General features: G+C 36.4%; 1 protein-coding gene across 5 annotated transcripts in view; it reads right to left on the bottom strand.

Annotated features, from left to right (window-relative positions):
• Positions 1-294: 294 nt before the first annotated feature.
• Positions 295-17,689, bottom strand: part of RICTOR (RPTOR independent companion of MTOR complex 2) — a 137,899-nt gene continuing 120,504 nt past the window's right edge. For all 5 annotated transcript variants that reach the window (XM_027520538.1, XM_027520539.1, XM_027520540.1 and 2 more), the window contains 4 exons: positions 9,039-9,194; positions 8,581-8,704; positions 4,892-5,030; positions 295-4,765 (listed from right to left, as the gene is read on the bottom strand). In XM_027520538.1, coding sequence (XP_027376339.1) covers positions 4,691-4,765; positions 4,892-5,030; positions 8,581-8,704; positions 9,039-9,194 — 494 coding nt within the window. In that variant the 3' untranslated portion in view covers positions 295-4,690. The remainder of the gene's footprint in view (positions 4,766-4,891; positions 5,031-8,580; positions 8,705-9,038; positions 9,195-17,689) is intronic.

Genomic DNA, 17,689 nt, shown 5'->3' with positions numbered 1-17,689 from the left:
GAGGAAGGGGATGACAGAGGATGAGATGGTTGGATGGCATCACTGACTCAATGGGCATGAGTTTGAGTAAACTCCAGGAGTTGGTGATGGACAGGGAGGCCTGGCATGCTGCAGTCCATGGGGTCGCAGAGTCGGACACGACAGAGCGACTGAACTGAACTATGTGTTACTGAACCAGATTCTTATCTGTGGTATTTAAAAGTCACTTTTACCTAGAGTTACATGTAACAGCCTCAGTGGTACATAAATCAACAATGATGGTTTTAAAATTTGAAATAGAACAATGACACAAGGTTAAGAATTTTTAAGTACATTTTATTAAGAATGTATCCCTTTGATAAGATTACGCTTCAGGAGGCTTTTAATGCCCTTGACATAAACTGTACACATTATACAAAAACAAGAAAACCACGAAAAAAAAATCAAGGTGAGCAAAACCATTTAGGGACAAACCTTATTTAAATTATACACAACTCAATGAAATATTCTTACGGAAAATATATAAATACTTTTCTTTCTATGTTACAGTTATACAATATAAGTCAGATTTCAATGTCTGTTCAGTGACCTACAAACACCAGAACCTCCAAATATGTAGCAGCGTATTACTAAATAAAAAAGAAAAAAATTATGTGGTTAGGGAGCATTAAGTCTGAGATTTTTTTCACAGTCCCTTACCACTTTTCAAAACTAATTTACATCATTTGTTTTACAATGCAGCTTTAGGATTTCTGACAGGCCAATAATGGAACATTTTTCAACTATTATCTATGAAAGTTTTTAATCTCCCCCCTCCTCTGCCCAAAGACTTTGCATTTTGTGCTAAATCAACCTATTAGTGGCAAAATTACAAGATATACTTTTTTGGCATAAATTATATTTTTCAAATTAAATATTTTATAAAGAAAGTCAAACAAAATGTGCAATTTATGCGTGCAGTGGCATAGCTATCCACCTATGTTACAAAAATACTCTAAAGGGGAGAAAATCCACATTCATTAAAGAAACCTACTATGAATGAAAACTACCCTGGGAACCTAGAACTAAAAGAAAAAACAAATGCTCCTAGAAAGATTCTCACAGATGTTAACATTGTCTGATAAGCACTGCTATTAATTTTACTGGTATGCTTTTATAATCAAACTTTCACTGTAGTGACAGTCTTGAAGTGAAGCTGGTAATAATGTATTTCCTGAATGGAGAGACAAGGGAGACCCTTCTCAACTTTTGGAAGATCTGAAATGTTCTTTTTATTCCAACAGCTCTTATCAAACTCTCTCAATTAATTGTTCCTTTTTTCCCTAATTTAATGGATTGTGAATTTGAGACAAAACTAGAAACATAAGACAAAAGGGGAAAAAACCTTACTTCCAAAGGACCTTTCCCAAGGTAGTTTACAAAACTCTCACACAAAATTAGCACCTCACTCTCACCATGCAAAAGTAACTGCAGTTATAATTTGGATGACAATTTGATTGCTTTTTATTGCTTAGTGATCTGTGCTTTAATGTGGGGATAAAAGGCATCCTCTGAATGGAATGAAAAAAATTTTTTATATAAATAGCAGTAGACAAATCTAAATAAGCATTCACACCTCACTGTTGAACACTTTGCATCTGTAATATGCCCTGAAAAACTCAGCTTTAATTACTTCAAGCTCTGGATAAAAGAGCTGAAAACTATTAAAGCTACACCATTTCAAAAGGACTTATACATATGATGTTAGAGTAACTAGTAAAATAAAGTATATACCTCCAAAGAGCCTCTTTTAATGTCAATGTCTTACAGAATGCCCTTATGCTACCAATCTTTATTAGAAAATTTTTTATTAGGGAGAAAAGACTTTTCCCCCCTTCAAATCTACCTAAGCATAAATAGGAAGTAAAAGTATAAGAAATTTTAGATGTTTAATTACAAATACTAATTTCTAATTTCCTTATTTATCAGTATTTACTTAGTATGTGAAGCTGAAATCTGTTCTTGAAAAAAATTTCAATTAGAAACAACAATTCACTTTACAATTAGAAATTCACAGTTTATAACCAGCACAACTGCTCAAATTCCTCCAAATTATTCAATAATTACCAGTAGTACAAATTTATATGGACTAAGATTAATTCTAAAATCTTGAAAAACTACAGTATTGACATTATTTTGGTATTTTATAGTCTGGTAATATCTATTACATATAGATGCTTTTTTCAGTTATTTCTATTACCACTGACAACATCCCTAATCTTTTCTGCTATAATTTAACATTTTAAACACCTAAGTAAATCACTTGGCACTGCATGTGAGCATTTTTCATCATAAAAGTCTACTTTTATACAAATAAGTACTTAAAGAAAACGTATTAGACCTGTCAGTGAAACATGGATAAACCAAATAGCACTATACATTTAATATAGACATCTTTTTTTTTTTAAGATTATTGAGAACCACAAAGCTCTGAGTGTCTCCCCAAACTAAGTGCTAAAGGCAAATATTATGATATATACATACATATCTTTCAAAGTAATAATCCAAAAAACTGTTCAGGCTAATAGTAACAAAGACTTCATTTCAGGATTGATGAGTGAGGTGGGGTCCAGGGATGAAGATGTGTGTGTGTGTGTGTGTGTAACAAAAAAGAATTTACTGTTAACTTTTGAGGGATTAAACCACAGATTTTATACTCTATATTAACTGAGGTAGTGTTTAAAAATGAATGTCTAAAATATGTTAATCCCATTATTAATAAGATTACTACATTACCTCCTTTGGAGTTTTAAACCACTATTTGGTCTAGTATCTCTGACATTTGGTTCTCTGGAAGGCAGTCTCATCATCCAAGACCAAAGACCAAGGTGACAGGCAACGTTCTTAGAAGTACTGTTGACATTTAAATAAACACTTGGGTTCAGTGATAAATTAAAGTTAAAAAAAAAAAAAGCATCTGTTTTATCTTCAATTGGATTTTATGAAAGAAAATCTGAAGAACCACTTTTTAACATAAGCAGCAGCTTACAGCCCTTATCTGCTTTGTTATAATGTAAGTTGCTACACAGTGCACGTAAGAACAATTCACTGAAGTGCAGTCAAAGAGGTGTTATGAAGTGAGATGAAAGGCTTCATCTCAATTGGAACTTTCAGTGCCAGTAAATTAAAAAAAAAAAAAAAAAAGTATCTCTGTGAGTTATGCTTTCTAGTTCACAGGGTTCTTTACAGAGATCTCAAAGAACAAGCCCATTATAAAAAAGAACTGTAATAAAGGAAAATACTAGTCCCCGTACTATGACTGTGTCAGAGCTGATGCGTAACTGTAAAAATGGTCTAAACAAATCAATTTAAAAAGGGTCCTAATCAGTCCAGCTGGATTTTTTTTCTACTTATATATAGACCTCAAAAAAGATCCTTTCATTTATAAGCATTCTAATGATGATGGCCATGCTTTTTTTATATACAAATTTGCATATATGTTTAATTCCTGTAAAGATTTCCAAATATCTTTAGACATACACAAATTAAACAAACAAATAAAACTTTGCCCTCATCAACTTTAACAACTTCACAAATGTGATAAAGGCAACTACTGTACTCATAAACTCACCTATCACTGCATTTAGTCTGTGCAAAACAAGAACACTGATATAAAAATTAAATTACTGCTGCTCTAAAATTTGGTACTTAAGGCTTTTCACTACAATTTTTAATCGTAATAATGTTTCACCAAGGATTTTTTTAAAAGAAACTATGGCTCTTCTTTTCCCATGGAATGTATAAATTGTAGGCAACCGTATCTTTTCCTCAAGAGATCCAAGGTGTTATTTAATGCTTTCTTTTACTTTAGGTCTAAATTAATAGTGCTTTGTTCAAGTTCCTGTTAAAATGGTGATGTGGGAAGCTAATGGAAATGGAAGTGCACTGAGAACATACGCATTTTATAAATGAAAAATACTCTGAATTATAAAATAATTTTCTGATTTTAATCAGGAACTGTAGTGAAAAACCTTAATCGGTTCAAATAGCCTATAATAAACACATTGCAATAAAACTAAAGAGATGGAAAACAAGAAACTTTATGTAAGTCTAGTCACATAAAAATAACTTATAAGTCCTGGTTGTTGAGGCTCTTCTTTCGCTTTGAGGTTAAAAACCTCTGAAGTAGTGTTATAAACATGAAGAAAAAAGTGGAAGGGCCAAAGATCCCCTTCTAATACCAGCAGTTACAGAACATCCCATTGTGCTAAGAGGATGCAGCCTCAAAGACACTGATTCCTGGCTTCCAAAATTAGTTAACAAACAAGGCATCTTTATATTTACCCTAAAAAAGGAATTCAGAAATAACGGTGTGTAGGGTGCTTCTGCATACCGTACTGTTCCACTGTTGTTATGCTCTTAAAATGAAAAGTAGAAAACCCATGTAGGTACTCAGTGCTTGAATCTTGCATACAATGGTAACTAAAACTCTTAAAACTGTGGTAATGAATAATGAACCCCCAATGGGGCTCCACAGAGGGTAGAGGAAGTTGTTTTGGTTAGGGAAGTCCGCGGTTCCAACTGTTCATGTACCAGTAATTGCTGGAACAGCGTATAGAAGATACTCCTGTCTTTGCTGCCCAGTCAGTCGGCTTTTTTGAGGCTTTTAGAAGTCCACAAATATGAATATATATATATATAGTCTACATCTATATACATCATAAATATGAGGTCAGGATTCAGCAGATGTATCGACTATAGTTTGCTTTGGTGGTGTTGCCAAGACAGCCTCTGCTTCTTCATGCATCTAGGGAAGAAGTGGTAAATTATTAATGACTTTCTAGTCTATCAACAGATATAATCTCAAAACTTTTAGTTTAATTCAAACAAATATTTTTGAAAGATAAAGTTCAGAAGTACAAATCCTACTTACTTGTAAAAACTGTACATCCTGAAATAATTCTTGTATGAACCTCCGACATGGAAGTCTAAATGTGCAGTGTGACAGCAAATGGGAAACCTCAGAGTAAAGGCATATGTCATCAAATGTTTGAGGATACTTCTCTTTAATTCTAAAATGAAAGAAAAGACTAGGATGTGATAAAAATTATAATAATGACTTGCCTATTTTCTTTCAAAATATCATTTTAAAATATCTTTTTCCTCTGGATATATAGATCAAGTGACATATCTGGAGTGAGGGCATAAGAATATAAAATAGTAAATATTCCTAGCTCACACTTAAACTATAACTATTTTAAGTTTCGGCTATCTCTTAAAATGATAAAAACCCAAATACTTCTTAGAAAGTGAGAAATATTCTTTTTCACTGGCCTGAGACATTACAAAATGTATTTACTGGCCCAGAATAACTCAGTATTTTAAAGTTGCAGGATATAAAATCATCACACAGAAATCCCTTTCATTCCCATACACTAATAATGAGAAAATAGAAAGAGAAATTAAGGAAACAATTCCATTCACCATTGCAACGGAAAGAATAAAATACTTAGGAATATATCTACCTAAAGAAACTAAAGACCTATATATAGAAAACTATAAAACACTGGTGAAAGAAATCAGAGAGGACACTAATAGATGGAGAAATATACCATGTTCATGGATTGGAAGAATCAATATAGTGAAAATGAGTATACTACCCAAAGCAATTTATAGATTCAATGCAATCCCTATCAAGCTACCAACAGTATTCTTCACAGAGCTAGAACAAATAATTTCACAATTTGTATGGAAATACAAAAAACCTCGAATAGCCAAAGCTATCTTGAGAAAGAAGAATGGAACTGGAGGAATCAACCTACTTGACTTCAGGCTCTATTACAAAGCCACAGTCATCAAGACAGTATGGTACTGGCACAAAGACAGAAATATAGATCAATGGAACAAAACAAAAAGCCCAGAGATAAATCCACGCACATATGGACACCTTATCTTTGACAAAGGAGGCAAGAATATACAATGGATTAAAGACAATCTCTTTAACAAGTGGTGCTGGGAAAACTGGTCAACCACTTGTAAAAGAATGAAACTAGAACACTTTCTAACACCATACACAAAAATAAACTCAAAATGGATTAAAGATCTAAACGTAAGACCAGAAACTATAAAACTCCTAGAGGAGAACATAGGCAAAACACTCTCCGACATACATCACAGCAGGATCCTCTATGACCCACCTCCCAGAATATTGGAAATAAAAGCAAAAATAAACAAATGGGACCTAATTAAACTTAAAAGCTTCTGCACAACAAAGGAAACTATAAGCAAGGTGAAAAGACAGCCTTCAGAATGGGAGAAAGTAATAGCAAATGAAGCAACTGACAAACAACTAATCTCAAAAATATACAAGCAACTCCTACAGCTCAATTCCAGAAAAATAAATGACCCAATCAAAAAATGGGCCAAAGAACTAAAGAGACATTTCTCCAAAGAAGACATACAGAGGGCTAACAAACACATGAAAAGATGCTCAACATCATTCATTATCAGAGAAATGCAAATCAAAACCACTATGAGGTACCATTTCACGCCAGTCAGAATGGCTGCGATCCAAAAGTCTACAAGTAATAAATGCTGGAGAGGATGTGGAGAAAACGGAACCCTCTTACACTGTTGGTGGGAAGCAAACTTGTACAACCACTATGGAGAACAGTGTGGAGATTCCTTAAAAAACTGGAAATAGAACTGCCTTATGATCCAGCAATCCCACTGCTGGGCATTCACACTGAGGAAACCAGAAGGGAAAGAGACACGTGTACCCCAATGTTCATCGCAGCACTGTTTATAATAGCCAGGACATGGAAGCAACCTAGATGTCCATCAGCAGATGAATGGATAAGAAAGCTGTGGTACATATACACAATGGAGTATTACTCAGCCATTAAAAAGAATACATTTGAATCAGTTCTCATGAGGTGGATGAAACTGGAGCCTATTATACAGAGTGAAGTAAGCCAGAAAGAAAAACACCAATACAGTATACTAACGCATATATATGGAATTTAGAAAGATGGTAACAATAACCCTGTATATGAGACAGCAAAAGAGACACTGATGTATAGAACAGTCTTTTGGACTCTGTGGGAAAGGGAGAGGGTGAGATGATTTGGGAGAATGGCATTGAAACATGTATAATATCATATATGAAACGAGTCACCAGTCCAGGTTCGATGCACGATACTGGATGCTTGGGGTTGGTGCACTAGGACGACCCAGAGGGATGGTATGGGGAGGGAGGAAGGAGGGCGATGCAGGATGGGGAACACATGTATGCCTGTGGGGGATTCATTTCGATATATGGCAGAACCAATACAATATTGTAAAGTTTAAAAATAAAATAAAATTAAAAAAAATAAAATAGAAATAAAATTTTAAAGTTAAACTGAAGTTAAACTTTGACTGGGCTCTGTCTTTGTATCTTTCAGCATTTAGTAATGGCTCTCGCCTGGTCCAGCACCTCAGAACCAGCAGTGGGGTGGGCTAATACAGGTAAAGGACCCTCTACACTTAAAGCTTCTGGCCAGGAGGTCTGCAGTGGGGGCCTGGTATATGTGCTACTACATTTTATAAAGTTCCACAGGAGACCCTGAAGTCCATTTCATTTTTTGAGGATCACAGCTTTAAATAGTGCAAAACAAAGATGTTGAAGATGGCCTGAATATTCTTTTATCATGTTGCTGTGACTTAGAAAAGCAAAAAAAATTCTACAACTTTTATTAAAAGAAAGGAGTAAAAATAGGGAAAAATTAAACCAAGAAAATGTCACTTATTTTTACGTATGCCAGCTTTTCTTGAGCTTTATGGTCTCAGAATTCTTCTACTTTCTTAAAAATTGTTGAGAAACCCCCAAATCTTATTTTTTGTAGGCCATGAAAGTGAAAGTCACTCAGTCGTGTCCAACTCTTTGTGACCCCAAGGCCTATACAGTCCATGAAATTCTCCAGGCCAGAATGTCGGAGTGGGGAAGCCTTTCCCTTCTCCAGGGGATCTTCCCAACCCAGGGATCGAACCCACATCTCCCACATTGCAGGTGGATTCTTTACTTTTACTTTTGTGGGCCATAGCCATCAATAATTAACATACAAGAAATTAAAGTTTAGAAAATTTCAAAGCATTAATTCATTTAAAAAATAAAATCATTACATGTTAACATAAATACATATATTTTAATGAAAAATAACTATATTTTCCAAAACTAAGACAGTGAGATGGAGAAGGCAACGGCAACCCACTCCAGTACTCTTGCCTGGAGAATCCCAGGGACGGAGGAGCCTGGTGGGCTGTCGTCTATGGGGTCACACAGAGTCGGACACGACTGAAATGACTTAGCAGTAGCAGCAAGACAGTGAGAAGAGTTGCTATTGTTTTACATTTTTACAAATCTTTTTAATGTCTGGCTGAATAGAAAACCATTGGATTCACATACCTGCTTCTGCATTCAATTTATTACCATATGTTAGTTTGGTTGAAGTAGATGAAGAAAATCTAAGCTCACTCAGATATGCCATGCGGTTGAGAACTACTGATGTAAAGCTAATTGATCAAACTTTTTAAGTATTTACCATAAAAAAGCAAAGAATACTCATCTCAAAGCTTACTTACGTTAAAAGCCCAGTTTCATGACATTTAGTTGAAACTGAACTACTCAAATTAATGACTAATCTCAGAACTTCTTTACGAAGGAGTATACGGCACATTGGTGTATCATCTGGAATTGTTTTAACACCTGAAAAGAAGATCAAAATATTTTATCTGTATCACAACAGAAAATTACTATAACTCATGGAATTTGTTTTTAAACTTTACCAAAGATATATATAAAACTAAGATAAACTGCACATGACCTGCCAATCATTTTGGGATCAAAATTCTTTCTAATGAAAGCAGACAGCTAAGTGAGTATGTGTCAGGAGCTGATGCAGGTACAATGGTGGACTAAATATACCCAATAAAAGTAAGTTGTCAGATTTGAGACAACTAATGAACAGCACTCATCATTAACAACAAACAACTAAGTACAGTTATGTTAACAAGGTTTGGATTTAAATCTGAAAACTTACCTAGTAGCAATTCTGTACTTTTGGTGCTGCTGGCTGAGCCTTCTTGAGACACTCCATCACTGCATCCAGAAATGCCAGAAAATTTAGAGGGAACGACTTCTAAGGGATTATGGATAGTCTGCTCACACCAATCAGAATATGGAATGTCTTGAAGGTCTGAAGAAATAAATTAATTCAATCAACAGATCAAAACAGCTTATTTCCTATGCTTGCACTGTATACCACAAAGGAATGGTTCCTTGTAATTTCCTTCCGGTCTCTTCAGTAATTATTTTCCAAGATGAAGATTTTCAAAGTAAATTTACAGACTGCTCAGGTAGTAACGTGTTAAATTCTAAAGACATTTATACCTGAGATTTTATTTTCCTAAACTACAAAAATAATAAATGTGTTTATTTAAAGAATTCATATAAAGATATATATAGAATAAGTGAAAGTCTTTTACCTACCCCATCTTTCATGCCTTCCACCCCTAAACTAAATAGACTTCTCCTTAAATATATAAAAATTCAGATCGTCTGATATTTTAAATTTCTCTCTCTTGCTCTTTAGGTGTATAAGTGAGATTACACTGTATCCATTTTTCTATCACTTGCTAGTCCTACCATTTAATAATCACCAATATAACAATCATAGTTCTCCAGACTTATCAGTTCCTTCCATAGGGTTAAACTTACTATACTATCCATGCATTGCTAAGGTCTACTCCTAGATGGGATTTTAAAGTCAACTAAACATCTTAGTGCAGCTAAAATAACATCAATATTTTTTATTTAAAAGTTCCCTGAGCACTTAAATAAGTGATTAGAGCAAATGGAAATCAGAAAGTCTTCAGTTATCCTTTTAGGAGGTAACACTGAGCAACCCAGAAAATCATGCAACCTTAGTACACTAAGAAAAAGAGATTTCAGAGAGAAGAGACACCATCAGTCAAATGGTAAGGCCCCTTGATAGTTAGTCCTATCCTCTTTCCACTACAGTACACTGTCAGAGTGGTAATAAGCGTTTTTTAAAAGTCCAAGAAACTAGACCTACACCAACACATACTATTCTCCCTATGCTGCTTCAGTAAAATAGATGTCACCACCTCATCTCACCTGTAAGTACTTCCTAAGATTAATAGTGACATAATACTAAGCAGAATATGTTCTGGTTCCTCAGGATATCAACTTAGCATAGTTGTAATATCTTGGTTACTAAGAAAATCACACATCTGTCAGGTACTTGAAAGTAACATATGCTACTTAAATTATACACTGATTTTAAAAATAAAACTACTGCCAAAAGATCTGATAACTAAAGATGTACTTAAAAACCAGTAATGCTGAATAACCAGGTAAGAAATGACTATGTTATTTTGGACTCAGGAAGCTTCCCAGGAAGTAAAAAGACAAAATATTCCAGCACAAAGAACAATAAGAAAATTATATCTTCCTTTGTCAACGTTGTTTTGAAAACGCTGACAATGTTCCTTTGTCAACATTGTTTCTGAAAAGTTATAAACTTATTCCTTTCAGCCTCATCTTCAACCAGTGATGACTCCTAACATTTCTAACCTGTTACAACCACATTTTATTTCTAAAGATATCATCCATTCTTATTCCAAAAAAAAAAAAAAACCCCACGCCTCTAACTAAGAAGCCAAAACAATCAGTTTCTCCCACAGTGGTGGTTTAGTTGCTAATCATGTCCGACTCTTGCAACCCCATGGACTGTGGCCTACCAGACTCCTCTGTCCATGGAATTCTCCAGGCAAGAATACTGGAGTGGGTTGCCATTTCCTTCTCCAGGAGATCTTCCTGACCCAGGACTCCTGCATTGCAGACAGATTCTTTACCAACTGAACTACAAGGGAAGCCTCACTGGAGTCTTCTTCACATCTTCTTCCACTGGAAGATGTGAAAAAACATCCCAAGAATAGTGATAACAGAAGGCTTTTAATCCATGGGGTATCTTTTGTGTGAAACTTGCTAAATCATATGAATAAAAATTTTTTATGAAATAATTACATGTGCTAAATGGAAACTTCAGAGAACACGTGGGTAGAATATTGGCACTATTTATTAATCAGTAGGATATGGAGAAGGCAATGCCACCCCACTCTGGTACTTTTGCCTGGAAAATCCCATGGACGGAGGAGCCTGGTAGGCTGCAGTCCATGGGGTCGCTAGAGTTGGACAGGACTAAGCGACTCCACTTTCACTTTTCACTTTCATGCATTGGAGAAGGAAATGGCAACCTACTCCAGTGTTCTTGCCTGGAGAATCCCAGGGATGGGAAGCCTGGTGGGCTGCCGTCTATGGGGTCCCACAGAGTCGGATATGACTAAAGCGACGCAGCAGCAGCAGGATATGGAGAACCAAAATTTCTTGAAATTGGGAAGCTAGTTGACCTACTTCTTCTTAGGCATGGAAGATCATGTCTAGCACTCTGTTAAAGGCCAAAACTGTGCATGCTAGACTGATGATATTGACTTTTAGGGACCTTAATTTTGAAAAGTATTCAATGCAATGAAACGTATACACACTTTTACTCAACACATTTTATTTCTAGATTATAATTAATTTGGATGAAGCATTATGTCCATACATTGAACCTTTTAATCTATGTAACTGATGTTTAGTTTCTTAACTGTAGCTGTTGCTTTTACTGTTTTCTCTCTTTTTAGTTAATAATATTCTGTACTGTTCTTACTTGCTCAGTTGTGTCCGACTCTTTGCAACTTTGTGGACTGCAGTCCGCCAGACTCCTCTGTCCAAGGGGATTCTCCTGGCAAGGATACTGGAATGGGCTGCCATACCCACCTCCAGGGGATCTTCCCAACCCAGAGATCGAACCCAGGATGCCCTCATTGCAGGCAGATTTTTTACTGTCTGAGCCACTAGCTCAGCTTTATTTTATCTTTTAGTTAAAAATGGCGACATGAAGTATAGGATAGATCAGCGTCTAAGAGACTGCATACCTTCTTTATACCCTGTATCTGGGCATAAGGCTGAATCCAGCCTTATGTGAGAAAGAATAAAAAGCTCTAGGGAAAAAAATTATGTGAGTCCATATGGGTTAATTCAGAAAAATCATAAGCTAAATTCTTCCTATCAGAAAGTGAAGTCTCCAAATAGCATATTAAATGCTGAAACAATTCATCAAAAAAATCAAGAATTTCTGTGAGGAGCTCTTATCCACCTGATCATCATTTCTCCTGGGCAGCAAGAACAAGGAGACTGTTGTTGAAATGAACAAGGAGATTTCCCTTAGGAACACAGTAAGATCATTCTAATTGAACTATCAGAGTTTATGAAAGAATATTATTTCTAATGTAAACAACTTAGTGTGAGTCACCATTAATGGACAGCTTAGTGAATGCTAATCTTACATGTTAGGAAGTACCAAAACTACACCATAAGCCAGGTATCATTATTCCCATTTAGAAATTTAAGAAAAAATTAAAAGTAAAGCTCAATGAAACTAAGTATATTGCCCAAGATCAAATTTTAAGATGGAAAAGTTTGGCTTTGAGCCTAAGTGCTCTTGACACCAAACCTCACACCCTGCTATGTTTACACCAGGGTCTGAGTATTTCCTGGAGCCCTGGCACTTCTAGTCTCCTCCATCCCCAGTTGTACATTTGGGTGAGGACAGGGAGATGGGACACCACCTGGCGTTCCCCTTACACCATCATCTGCATACCACTGATCTTTTGTATAGACTGCTACTGAAACGTGGGTTTTACACCTAGTATTTTTCAAAACCACCACTGTCTCTTTAGGGCCCTCCTTTACTCAATGTAATCTCTACCCACTCCTCACAAATCTGTCAGTTTAATAACTCAGACAATTCAAACCAATCTCCTTGCTATTATCCTTTATAGTCTGCTGGTTTTTTTCCAGTGTTCTCTTTCACAGATAGACTAGTCTAAAACATCAGTCTAACCCACTTTTAGTTGGTTAGCTACAATATGGCAAATGCAGTGGTATACATAAAGTGCACCCCAAAGAAACATATAATGCCGCCAACATTTTGCCTTGCATACTCAACAAGACATTGCATAAACATCTGAGAAGGTGGTAGACACAGAATATAGTATTAGGAAATATCCTAATCACCTTTCCTCTGAGCTTTAACATTTTTTGAACAACTGCCACTACCAACATTACCACCAGATTGAAAGTTTTAAAAAGTGAAAAGTCTTATGTTCAAGTCCTGATGTCTCTTTAAAATTATCATTACACAGCAGAGGGACAACTTCAGACTACTGCAAACTACAGTAATCCAAACAGTGTGGTAATGGCACAAAAACAGACATATAACATATAGATAAAGGAAAGAGAACAGACAGCCTAGGAATAAACCCATGAACATATGGTCAATTAATCTAAGAGAAAGGAAGCAAGAATATACACTGGGTAAAAGTCTTTTCAAAAAGTAGTGCTGGTACAACTGCACAGCTACATGTAAAAGCATGAAATGTTCAAACGAAACATTAGAACGTTTTCTAGCACCACATACAAAAATAAACACAAAATGCATTAGAGACCTAAACTTCTAGAGGAAATCATAGGTACAACACTGCTTGACATAAACTGCAGCAATGTTTTTTTGGATCTGTCTCCCAGAGTAACTGAACTGGAAACAAAAATAACCAAAATAAATTTAAAAGCTTTTGTACAGCAACCCCCCGGCTCCCCCCGCAAAAAAAAAAAAAAAAAAAAAAAAGCCACACATAAAACAAAGCAAAAAGACAACTTACAGACTGGGTAAAAATATTTGCAAACAATGTTTCTGACAAGGAATTCATTTCCAAAATATACAAATAGCTCATATAGCTCAAAAAAAAAAAAAAAAAAAAAACCCAATCAAAAAGTGGGCAGAAAACCTAACAGACATTTTTCCAAAGAAGGCATAGAGATGACCATGAAAAGGCCAATAAGCAAATAAAAAGACGCTCAATACCACTAACTATTAGAGAAATGCAAATTAAAATGACAATGAGGTACCATCTTATACCAGTTAGAGTGGTTACCATTAAAAAGTCTACAAATAGTAAATATTGGAAAAGGTATAGAGGAAAAATGAAACCTCTTATACTGTTGGTGAGAATATAAATTGGCGCAGCCATTATGGGGAATGGTATGGAGGTTCCTTAAAAAACTAAAGAGTCACCATACGATCCTGCAATCCCACTCCCGGCATATACCCAGAGAAAACCATAATTCAAAAAAATACATGCACCCCAATGTTCACAGCAGCACTATTCACAACAGCCAAGACATGGAAGCAACCTAAGTGTCCATCAACAGACAAATGGATAAAGAAGTTAGAATATTACTTAGCAGTGAACAAGAATGAGATAATGCCATTTTCAGTAACATGGATGGACCTAAAGATTATCAAATTAAGTCAGAAGAGAAAGACAAATACGTGATATCACTTATATGTGGAATCTAAAAATGATACAAATGGACTGATTTACAAAACAGAAATAGGTTCACAGACATAAAAAACAAGCTTATGGTTACCAAAGGGGATGGGCGGAGACAAATTAGGAGTTTCAGATTAATATATATACACTACTACACATAAAATGGGTAAACAACAAAGGTCTACTGTATAGCAGAAGGAACTATATTCAGTATCTTGTAATAACCTACAATGGAAAAGCATCTGAAAGAGAAGACACCCATACACACATGTAAAATGGAATCACTTTGCTGTACACTTGAAAGTAACACAACATTGTAAATTACCTATACTTCAATTAAAAAAAAGTAGAGAACTATTTTTTAGTTATCTGCCATGGATAATAGGGCTTCCCAGGTGGCTCAGTGGTAAAGAAACTGCCTGCCAATGGAGGAGATACAGGTTTGATCCTTGGGTTGAAAAGAACTCCTGGAGGATGAAATAGCAATCCACTGCAGTATTCTTGCCAGGAAAATTCCATGGACAGAGGAGTCTGGGAGCTACAGTCCATGGGATCACCAAGACTTGGACATAAATGAGCATGCATGGATAATAAAGATATCTCCCTCCTGATACATAAATTCATTCATTTGGCCGATAGCAGTGCTTCTCAAACATTAATGTATACATGAATAACCTGGGCATCTTGTTAAAATGCTGATTCTGATTCTGTGTGGGGCAGAGTTTGAGATGACATTTCTAACAAGTGCTCAAGTGATGCTGATGCTGCTGGTTCACTGACCACTTTGGGTAGAAAGGGCTATGCAGGACCTGGTCTCTACATATCTTTCTAGGCTGATCCTGTATTTCCTCTCCCTTCACTTTCTGGGCTCCATTCCCATGGGTGTCCCATGCTTGCACCCATCAGAGAAGACTTTTGCTCATGTTCCTTCCTCTCTCTTAAAATTCTCTATACGCCAGTCTTCATTCAGTTAGGTTCTATTCATTCTTTCAACCACAGCTCAACAGCAATTCTTCAGAAGTCTTCTTTGATCGCTTATTTGATGATGTTTGTTGTTTAGTTGCCAAGTCATGTCCCACTCTTTCTGCGATCCCACAGACTACTGCCCATCAGGCTCCTTTGTCCATGGGATTTCCCAGGCAAGAATACTGGAGTGGGTTTGTCATTTCCTTCTCCAGGGAATCTTTCCAACCCAGGGACTGAATCTGCATCTCCTGTATTGCAGGAGGTCTCCTGCATTGCAATCAGATTCTTAACCACTGAGCCACCAGGGAAGCTCACTTGGTTCTATTCCTTGCTAATACCAGGCAGCAAGTAATGGTGGCTCAGACAGGAAAGAATCTGCCTGAAATGTGGGAAAACTGGGTTCGATCCTTGAGTTGGGAAGATCCCCTGGAGAAGGGAATGGCTACCAGTATTTTGGCCTGGGAAATCCCATGGACAGAGGAGGAGCCTAGTGGGCTATAGTCCATAGCATCACAAAGAGTTAGATATGACTGACGGAAAACTTAATACTTGGTACCTACCCTTGATGGCACTTGTTGCAAATGTGGTTGTTATATTTGTGTATTGACTGATTGAGTGGTTGATCAATCCATTTCCTTCTCCATTGGATATACAATATAAGAATAGTGTCTTTTTATTTTTTCCTCTCACAACTGTCTTCTTAGCATCTAGTTCAATGCCTGATCCCCAGAGTGACATAATAAATATTAAGTTGAATGCATGAATGAGGAGAGGTTCAGTGTCTTTTTAACAACTAGCCTGCCTCCTTTCACACCTCTGAGAGGATATCAGTAGTAAATTGTAATCATTTCCCAATTAAGAGTTATTCTCCTCCCCACTTCATATCACTTGAATAACAAGTCAAGGGGTTCTAATGGCTGTGCCAAGGTGAGAGCCTCATTGATGGCAGCAATTCTTCCACAAGTCCCAAACTTGATGCGTCTCAACCTGATTACTATACTGGAGTGGGTTGGCATTTCCTTCTTCAGGGGATCTTCCCGACCCAGGGATCGAACTTGGGTTTCCCATGCTGCAGGCAGACTCTTTACTGTCTGAGCCACCAGGGAAGCCCAACTAGCTCAGCAACAGATCACAAATGAATTTGCTGGACTGTCTTGTGACTGGGTAATTAGAGGGCTGGCTTCCCTATTTCCTGTTTGATAAAGAGAAAAGAGTATAGCAGAACTCCACAGTAAGTGCTTCCTAAGTATTTGCTGAATGAGTAAATAAACAGAACTTACAAGAAATAAAACATCATAAACAATGTATAGACAAATGACTTAGTAGCATCTCCTTTTCTATGTACAATACATCAGAACAATACTGACCAAACCTTTCACTCAACAGAAAATTAAAATAATATAGCAGGCTGAGTCCCTGTTCATAGTGGGAAGTGCCTTGTCCAAGAGTTTGTCAAACCCAGGCCCTACTGGGAGAGGATTACTCTCTCAGCACATCCATAACCTATATTATCAGTGTGCCAAAATCCATCAGTTGGGAAGCTCTTAATCAGAATACCATGGAGAAGTGTAGATGAATGACCCAGAGAATTCTGGTTATCACTAGGTTTTTCTGAGGGTGGCGAAGTGATATTCACCAAGAAAAGGTATCTATAGTTATATTTTAAACATACATATCATATAAAAAAGCTGAATCTGGATCTGATTCACTTTCTACCTCAACAAAAACATACTGAGTGCCTAGTATATAAAGCAGTATGCAGCTAGGTATTAGAAAATAAAAATGAAAGGGCATGACAGACTATATCCTGAAGCACCTTACTGAATGGAATGGAAAAAAATAACCAACAATAATTAACACAAGAGATCTATGTACAAAGGGCAATAAAAGTAAAGAGGAAAAAGTGTCAATATCTAAGAGGGTCAGACAAAGCTGTGAAGATGAAACATGCCCATCTCTGAGGATGAGGTGGGCTTGCCAAATGGGCTCTACATGGCTGTGTGTGAGCTTGCATGGTGTGTGAGGAGGGGAAGGTGCAAGAGGGAACAGCATGGAAAACACACTTTTCAAGCCTAGAATTATGAAAAAGAGCACAGTCTGCTCAAGAACACCAAATAAGTCAGTAATGGCATGTCAATTACAAGACAGGAGAATGGTGATAAAAACTGACGGATCAGATGGAGTCTTGTGTGCTAGACATGAAAAGTCAGTAACTGTCAACAGACTAATCCAAGGCAACAGTATGAAAGGTGAATTGCAAGGGAAC

This window comes from Bos indicus x Bos taurus, chromosome 20 (assembly GCF_003369695.1).
Source record: "Bos indicus x Bos taurus breed Angus x Brahman F1 hybrid chromosome 20, Bos_hybrid_MaternalHap_v2.0, whole genome shotgun sequence".
In the NCBI taxonomy this organism is placed as follows: domain Eukaryota; kingdom Metazoa; phylum Chordata; class Mammalia; order Artiodactyla; family Bovidae; genus Bos; species Bos indicus x Bos taurus.
This window is presented reverse-complemented; position numbering and strand designations above follow the sequence as displayed.